The sequence below is a fragment of the Arachis ipaensis genome, chromosome B2 (assembly GCF_059453495.1).
Source record: "Arachis ipaensis isolate K30076 ecotype BB chromosome B2, ASM5945349v1, whole genome shotgun sequence".
Classification (NCBI taxonomy): domain Eukaryota; kingdom Viridiplantae; phylum Streptophyta; class Magnoliopsida; order Fabales; family Fabaceae; genus Arachis; species Arachis ipaensis.
The window spans coordinates 71,600,690-71,609,498 of NC_142437.1; the positions used below are offsets into that span (position 1 = coordinate 71,600,690).

The 8,809-nt window shown below is 40.0% G+C and overlaps 1 protein-coding gene across 1 annotated transcript; it reads right to left on the bottom strand.

Annotated features, from left to right (window-relative positions):
* Positions 1–6,266: 6,266 nt before the first annotated feature.
* On the bottom strand, positions 6,267–7,364 carry LOC107627214 (uncharacterized). Its single transcript, XM_016330067.1, has one exon. It carries the CDS (start codon positions 7,362–7,364, stop codon positions 6,267–6,269), a length of 1,098 nt encoding a protein of 365 aa, XP_016185553.1.
* Positions 7,365–8,809: the final 1,445 nt, after the last annotated feature.

Genomic DNA, 8,809 nt, shown 5'->3' on the forward strand with positions numbered 1-8,809 from the left:
CCTTGATACAAAACATTTAGAGTTGAGATCAAATGCAATTAACGGAGTATGCCAAAGGCTTTGAGCACCACTGTCTGGGAGTAACTGAAAAAAAAAAAGAAAAAAAAGGGAGAGAAAAATCAGAATTTAGAAAGAGTTCCCCAGTCAAGTGCTTGTGGTGTTTCTGTGTCAAGTAAAGCTTGAGACAAAACATTTAAAGTCACGGCTAGGCTCAAGGTGCAAAGCACCAAAGAAAAGAGAATTAAGGTAAATCTTGCTGTGTTCAAGGATTAAACTGGAGTATAGAGATCAGAGAATTCATAATATGATCTGGGTTCTAATTCCGCATGACACTGACATTCCTCTGATTCAAAGAAGAGTGAGATGCTAAAACTGTTCAGAGTTACAATGAATAAACCCCACTTTAAGAATAGCATTCGAATGGATTTGATGGAGTTTTGTAGCAGAAAAGGAGGAAAGCGAATGATGCTGTCAATCCGGACCTCCCTGTACTCAAACTGGAATAACTTGAGCTACAGAGGTCCAATTGATGTGATTTTAGCGGCATTAAAAAGCTAACTTTCAGAGCTTTCCAATGATATATAATAGTATATACTTCTTCTCCAGAAAACTTTGCCCACTCCACGTTGAACTTGGCCCCTGCCAAGTTCAGCGTGAACTTGAAAGCTTCCAGGGGAAACCACACGTTACATCCCACGCTGAACTTGGAAAAAGCCAAGTTCAGCATGGACTCAAACCTATGCGCACAAGACTCCACTGTATCATCCACGCTGAACTTGGGAAAAGCCAAGTTCAGCGTGGACCTCAACATCTCCAGTGGTCCCCATTCACTCCAACAAAGGCTACACGCAGAATTTAATTTATTTTTTTGATTAAACTTTTATTATTTTTTATAATTAGGAAAAGATATTATTTTATTTAGAAAATATATTTTACATTAATTAGGATTAGATATAAAAGGAAAAAGAATCAGCCCTTCGGGCTCTCTTCTCTTCTCTTCTTCTCTACCTCATTCCGCAATTTACAGTTTTTCAGAATCCTTATTTTCTCTCTTAACCATGAGCAACTAAACCTCCATTGTTAAGGTTAGGAGCTCTGTCTATTTGTATGGATTGATTTTATTACTTTTTCTATTTTAATTCATGTATAGATTTATAATTTAAGAATTTTTTTCGCTCTTTATCTCATGAATTTGGGTGGAACGGAAGTATGACCCTCTTTCTATTTGAGTTCTTGTATAACTTGGAAAAGCTCTTTACTTGAACAACAGCTTGAAAATATATTCTCCTAAACTTTAATTATCTGGATTCAATGGGATACGTGACATATAATCCTTTTATTTTTGGGTAATTAGAGTTTTTGTGGCATATAAACTGGAATTTGATCATCACCCTCTAATTGAAATTAATTAACCAAGGAATTGGCAGTTGATGAAAATTAGAGGAGACTAGAAAGGTCTAAGGTATTAGGGTCTAGTCACATATAGTTTTCCATAAATTAAATCCTACATGATTAAAATAGTTAGTAAGAAAAGTTAATCCGGAAAAATAGATAACTCTGAAACCTTAACTGTCTTCTCCATATTTTCTTCCCAACTCATTTACTTGCCTTCCTTCAATATTCTTTATATTGTTTAATGTCTTTTATATTGCCGAAACATTGCTTTCTGTTTGTCTGACTAAGCCAATCACTCAACCATTGTTGCTTGATCCATCAATCCTCGTGGGATCGACCCTCACTCACCTGAGGTATTACTTGGTACGACCCGGTGCACTTGCCGGTTAGTTTGTGGTTTTAAATTCGGCTATCATGATCCATAGTATCATGAATGGAGAGGAAGTAGAAGTTCATGAAATCATACCTCTATAACTCTACAAGGTGGCGGACAAGCCCTCCACTTTGGCAAGGTTAGCCTTCCCTCATCTCATCTGTAACCTATGCAATTCAGCTGAAATTGTCATAGAGGAAGACATCCTTATTGATGAGGACAAGCCCATCACTAAGAAGAGGATGGAGCAAACAAGAGAGCCCACTCATGGACCTCAACAAGAGCATGAGAAAATTCCTCATCAAGAAATCCTGAGATGCCTCAAGGGATGCACTTTCCTCCATAAAACTATTAGGAGCAAATCAATACCTCCTTAGGAGAATTGAGTTCCAACATGGGGCAACTAAGGATGGAGCACCAAGAGCACTCCATTATCCTCAATGAAATCAGAGAGAACCAAAAGGCCATGAGGGAGGAGCAACAAAGGCAAGGAAGAGACATAGAGGAGCTCAAGCACTCCATAAGATCTTCAAGAGGAAGAACTAGCCGCCATCACTAAGGTGGCCCCGTTCTTTAATTTCCTTGTTATTATTTTTCTGTTTTTTGAATTCTATGCTTTATGTTCTGTCTACGTTTGTGTCTTTATTACATGATCATTAGTGTCTAATGTCTATGTCTTAAAGCTATGAATGTCCTATGAATCCTTCACCTTTCTTAAATAAAAAAAATGTTTTTAATTGCAAAAGAACAAGAAGTGCATGATTTCGAATTCTATCTTAAAATTAGTTTAATTATTTTGATATGGTAGCAATACTTTTTGTTTTCTGAATGAATGCTTGAAGAGTGCATATTTTTGAATTTGTTGTTTATGAATGTTAAAATTGTTGGCTCTTGAAAGAATAATAAAAAAAGAGAAATGTTATTGATAATCTAAAAAATCAAAAATTGATTCTTAAAGCAAGAAAAAGCAGTGAAAAGCAAAAGCTTGTGAAAAAATGCAAAAAAATAAAGGAAAAAAAAAAGAAGAAAGAAAAAGAAAAAGCAAGCAAAAAAAGCCAGTAGCCCTTTAAACCAAAAGGCAAGGGTAAAGAGGATCCAAGGCTTTGAGCATTAGTGGATAGGAGGGCCCACAAGAATAAAATCCTGGCCTAAGCGGCTAAATCAAGCTGTCCCTAACCATGTGCTTGTGGCGTGAAGGTGTCAAGTGAAAAGCTTGAGACTAAGCGGTTAAAGTCGTGGTCCAAAGCAAAAAGAGTGTGCTTAAATTCTGAGTTCCTATCGATGCCAATCATTCTGAACTTCAAAGGATAAAGTGAGATGCCAAAACTGTTCAGAAGCAAAAAGGCTACAAGTCCCGTTCATCTAATTGAAACTAAGTTCATTGATAAGTTTGGAATTTGTTGTATTTTCTCTTATTTTTATCCTATTTTGTTTTTAGTTTCTTGGGGACAAGCAACAATTTAAGTTTGGTATTGTGATGAGTGGATAATTTATACCCTTTTTGGCATTGTTTTCACATAGTTTTTAGTATGTTTTAGTTACTTTTTATTATGTTTTCATTAGTTTTTATGCAAAAATCACACTTCTGGACTTTACTATGAGTTTGTGTATTTTTCTGTGATTTCAGGTATTTTCTGGCTGAAATTGAGGGACCTGAGCAAAAATCTGATTCAGAGGCTGAAAAAGGACTGCTGATGCTGTTGGATTCTAACCCTCCTGCACTCAAAGTGGATTTTCTGGAGCTACAGAATCCCAATTAGTGCATTCTTAATTTCTTTTGAAAGTAGACATCCTGGGCTTTCCAGAAATATATAATAGTCCATACTTTGCCCGAGATTTGATGGCCCAAACTGGCGTTCAAACGCCCACGTGAGACCCTTTTTCTGGAGTAAAACGCCGGAACTGGCACCAGAACTGGAGTTAAACGCCCAAACTGGCACCCAAGCTGGCATTTAACTCCAAGAATGGCCTATGCACGTGAAAGCTTCAATACTCAGCCCAAGCACACATCAAATGGGCCCCGAAAGTGGATTTCTGCACTATCTGCACTTAGTTACTCATTTTCTATAAAACCTAAGTTACTAGTTTAGTATAAATAGCACTTTTTACTATGGTCTTTAGAGCTTATGCCATATTTCACGATTGGAGAGGCTGGCCATTCGGCCATGCCTAGACTATTTTCACTTATGTGTTTTCTACGGTGGAGTTTCTACACCCTATAGATTAAGGTGTGGAGCTCTGCTGTTCTTCATGAATTAGTGAAATTACTACTGTGAGATTAGTATCTTCGTGGTAGAGGCTAGAACCAATTGGCAGCCATTCCTGAGATCTGGAAAGTCTAAACCTTGTCTGTGGTATTCCGAGTAGGATCTGGAAAAGGATGACTGTGACGAGCTTCAAACTTGCGAATGTTGGGCGCAGTGACAGTGTGCAAAAGGACAAGGGTCCTATTCCGACGCTAGCAGGAACCGACAGATGATTAGCCGTGCCGTAGCTGTACTTGATATTTTTCATCCGAGACGAGAAATCCGATAGTTGATTAGCCGTGCAGAGATCGTACCTGGTATTTTTCATCCGAGAGGATCATACAGCTTGCCATGGAAGGGAGCATGCATGATTGGAAGAAGACAATAGGAAAGCAGGGGTTCAGAAGCAACAAAGCATCTCTAAATGCTTATCTGAAATTTTCATCGATGAATCACATAAGTATCTCTATTTTATTTTATGCTTTATTTATCCTTTAATTATCAAAACCTCATAACCATTTGAATCCGCCTGACTGAGATTTACAAGATGACCATAGCTTGCTTCAAGCCGACAATCTCTGTGGGATCGACCCTTACTCACGTAAGGTATTACTTGGATGACCCAGTGCATTTGCTGGTTAGTTGTGCGGAGTTGTGAAAAGTGTAAATCACAATTTCGTGCTCCAACGGTCTGATACTATGCTCGACGGCACACCATGCAACCTTACTATCTCCGTTATATACAACCTCGCTAACTCCTCCATAGAACAGGTCACTCAGATAGGCAGAAAATGAGTGGACTTGGTTAAGCGATCCACGATCACCCAAACTGCATCAAATCCCGACCTAGTCCTCTGTAAACTGGTCACAAAATCCAATGCAATTCCTTCCCACTTTCATTTAGGAATTTCAAGAGACTGTAGCATCCCCGACGCTTTCTGATGTTCTACCTTCACCTTCTGACACTTCAAACACTTGGATACCGTTGAAGCTACCCCACCTTTCATCCCAGGCCACCAGAACCTCTTCTTTAAGTCTTAATACATCTTTGTACCTCTTGGATGAATAGAAACCCGCTATTGTGAGCCTCCGACAACAAGTCTTGCCTCAAACTCCCCACATTCGGTATGCAAATTCTTCCCTTATATTTCCGCAACTCTTCATCATCCTTGGTGAATTCTTCACGCCTCTTATCACCCACTAATTGAAACAATAGTTGAAGCTTCTGTTCATCTTGCTGACCCTTTTTAATATCCGTCTTAAACATACTTGAAATCTGCAACTGACACAAACAAGCTCTTCTGACGATTTCACCAATATTCAACTCAAGATCTACAAACTTATCCACTAACTCCTCCTCCTTGATTCACATCTAAGCTATTGCCAAGGACCTTCGACTCAATGCGTCTACTACCACATTTTGGTGTTGCATCAACACGTAACCCAAACCCTTCCGAGAAGCATCACAGTACATTTTGAATGGTTCATGCGATTTCAGCAAGATTAAAACAGGTGCTGAAATTAACTTCTGCTTCAAAGTCTGAAAACTCTCTCACCTTCCACTACGTCACTCTGATTGTCGTCGTTAAAAATCCAAAAATTTTTCCTTAAACCAAATACCGATTTTGTAAATCTTTAAAACAAGTTCAATCTAAATGGGTCCATTTTTAAAACCTTATCAAAAGAGTTAAAACATTTTATTTGTAAATCAATCATCTTAAGGCATGATTTTCCTAAATTCATTGAAACGCTTAAATCAAAACCTTTCCATTTAAACCCCTTTTTGTTAAGCTAAAATTTACAAACCAAAATCACAAGTTAACAAAATCTTAGAACTCGCTTTCTTTTTTAAATTGTATCATTTGATCAAAGTTCCAATCCTAGTTTCAAAACCGAATTATTTAAACCAAAGCTCCAAACTAGATTTGAAAATCATTTTAAACCTTAAAACTGCAAAAATCACAATTAAAAAAAACCGCAAAGGCGTCAGTCGGTATTTCCATTGCCACTAGTGCTGAATCACACCCTTCATCCCTACAGGGAGCCGACAAGACTTCTAGTCATGCTTGGTAACCATTTCGGCACGTCCACTCGGATCGTTTGTCATCACAAGTCCAAACTCCTCGACTACTGCCACTAGAATCCTTCTTTTCCCATGGTTTACTCTCAACACGACTCTAAGCCCTTGAAATCCTAACGGCGACTTTGCAGAGATAGAACTAGGCTACCCTCATATCCAAGCAATTTAATACTCAAAGCATACGCTTACCTCTCGTCGGAGGATCCGACCCCGTCGCATCACGTGTATCCAAGGTACACACACAGCCTGACTGTTGACTCTGACCCTCATCTTGATTCCTCCTACAGCGACAGTACTTAGATATATGTCCAGGTTTCCCACAAGTATAGCATCGACCATCTCTTTTTGCCAGGTGAAACTGGGCCTTTTTGTTGTCCTTTCTGAAGTTCCCTTGACCTTGCAGATGCTGAGGAGTATGTCCATCTCTCTTGAAGTTCTGTCCCCTTGGTCCGAGGTAATCATCGCGTTCCCTACTAGAGTCTCCCCCATGAGAGTCCCTTGATGAGGCTACCGTCCTTGCATATTCTTCAACAACCCTCGCATTGTCCACCAATTCAGAGAATCTCCTAGTCTCCAATGGAGCCATAGCACGCCTGATATCTCCTCTCAGCCCTACTTCGTATTTGACGCATTTCAATCCCTTATTAGACTCAGGGGTACCCTGACTTATCCTCGAGAACTTACAGAGTTCCTCGAACTTGCTGGTGTATTCAGCTATAGTCATGGACTCTTGCTTCAGCTGTAAGAGCTCCAATTCTCTGGCCTCCCTCATTGACTCACGCAAGTACTTTTTGTAGCAAGCTTCTTGGAATAATGCCCAGGTAATCTCCACATTCCCATTCTGTTGGTGTAGCAATTGGTGCTCTCTTTGCCACCATCGCTGAGCTTCACCCAATAGTTGATATGTCACATACTCCATGAACTTGTCGTACGGTACATGTTGAGTCTGTAATACCCGCTCCACAGCTTGGAACCCGTTGTCTGCATCAGCAGGAGCTATCGATCCATTGAAAGCAAGTGGGTTAGCTTTCAAAAAAGCAGCTAGAGTTCTTGGGACACCACTCAAGCTGTACTCAGCACCTTCTCCATTTTCGTTTCCGCTTCCGGCCGGTCGGGCTAACCTCTGCACAACTTGCAGAGTCGCAGTAGCATTCTCTTCCATGGCATTCGCCAGATTCGTCATGGCCACCATGAACTCGACATGGTTATTAGCTGGTTGCTCATTCCTACTTTCTCGTATACGTGCTCGACCTCGTCCGCGAGTAGCCATTGGGTTTCCTGTCTACACCAAATAGTCGATATCAAGGTGATCAGTCTCAATATCAAATGTATAGTATTTCAATTATCCCCAAAACAGGCACTCACAAACAAGCATGCTATGAAATATCAAGTAGAAAACTTAAATAGCAAGAAAGAAAAATGACCCAGAGTATGCAATGAAGCACAATCGGTCCATCCCTCAGGCTCACAAGGACGAACCACTCTGATACCACTAAATGTAACACCCTAATTACCCTAAGCCTTACCTCTAGCCGTAAGGCAAAGGTTAATCAGAGATTACGACAGTTCTTAAGGCTTATACATATTTATATATATAAGGAAAGAAGATATTCTAGAAGCCCGATGAAAGATATAACTCAAAGCAGGATTTCAAAAGCGCAAAAATGTACTAACGAAGCTACTCGTTTAAGGCACAAGAACAGATATAAGATAACATAGATAAGTATATAATAATCATAAGAAACTAGCCACGGCTCGCAGAGTTTAAGCCGGATAGCCATATACAGACGACCAGAAACTGAAGTTTTAAAAGAGCTTATACAAGTTTCATCCCCTCAAATACATGCCTCTAGGCAAAACAAAATACAAAAGATGAGAGAAGTATAACCTACATCTGAAAAACACAACAGAAAATATGGTATGAGAACCGGAGGTTCTCAGTATGGTAACAGTACCCAGTGATGTAGGATATAAGACCCCGGGACGCCAAAGGCAATCCTAGACTTCATATCCATCACAAGATTCAAACTTAAGGCATACTAAAACAGTTAAGCATAACATAAACCTAAACATAGATAAACCGGGTAACCTATCTTAGGGGGTTTCTATTCTAACTAACACCGCTGTCCCATAGCTTTCACCAATCGATCCTCTATGCGATCCCATCGCCACCGCCTTCCGAACCTCCTCAATCCCAGCAGAAATCACAATTATATACAAGGCAAGTAAATCATAAGTAGAAGCATATATGGCAAGTAATTCAAATAGCGAATAAGCATGTTATACAAATAGGCAAGCCATTTCAAATAGTCAAAGCATACAAACAGATAGAAAATGCATATGATGCATGCCTGTCCTACTGGCTGTGATATCACATTGTCAGTTCAACTGCCAACCCGACACATCTCCATGGAGATGTTTCCCTTCGAAATTCTCATATGGGAACCCCCGAGATATAGTGCTCGGATCACTGTCCAGGTACTGGCGCCTGCACACTCTATAGATCCGAAGGGATGCGAGCGGGATACTCTTGCCACCGACCTTGCATCTAAGCGCAAGCGGGACGAACCACCGCCCTTACGCCGCCGCCGCTACCTCGACAGGCAGGATCTAACCGCAGCCCCTGCCGGGGGCATAGCGTCTCATAATCTCAATATAAAATAATAGTGCAATGGTTTTCTAGAAAATAGTTTTTCAATAGACATGGCCAATGGC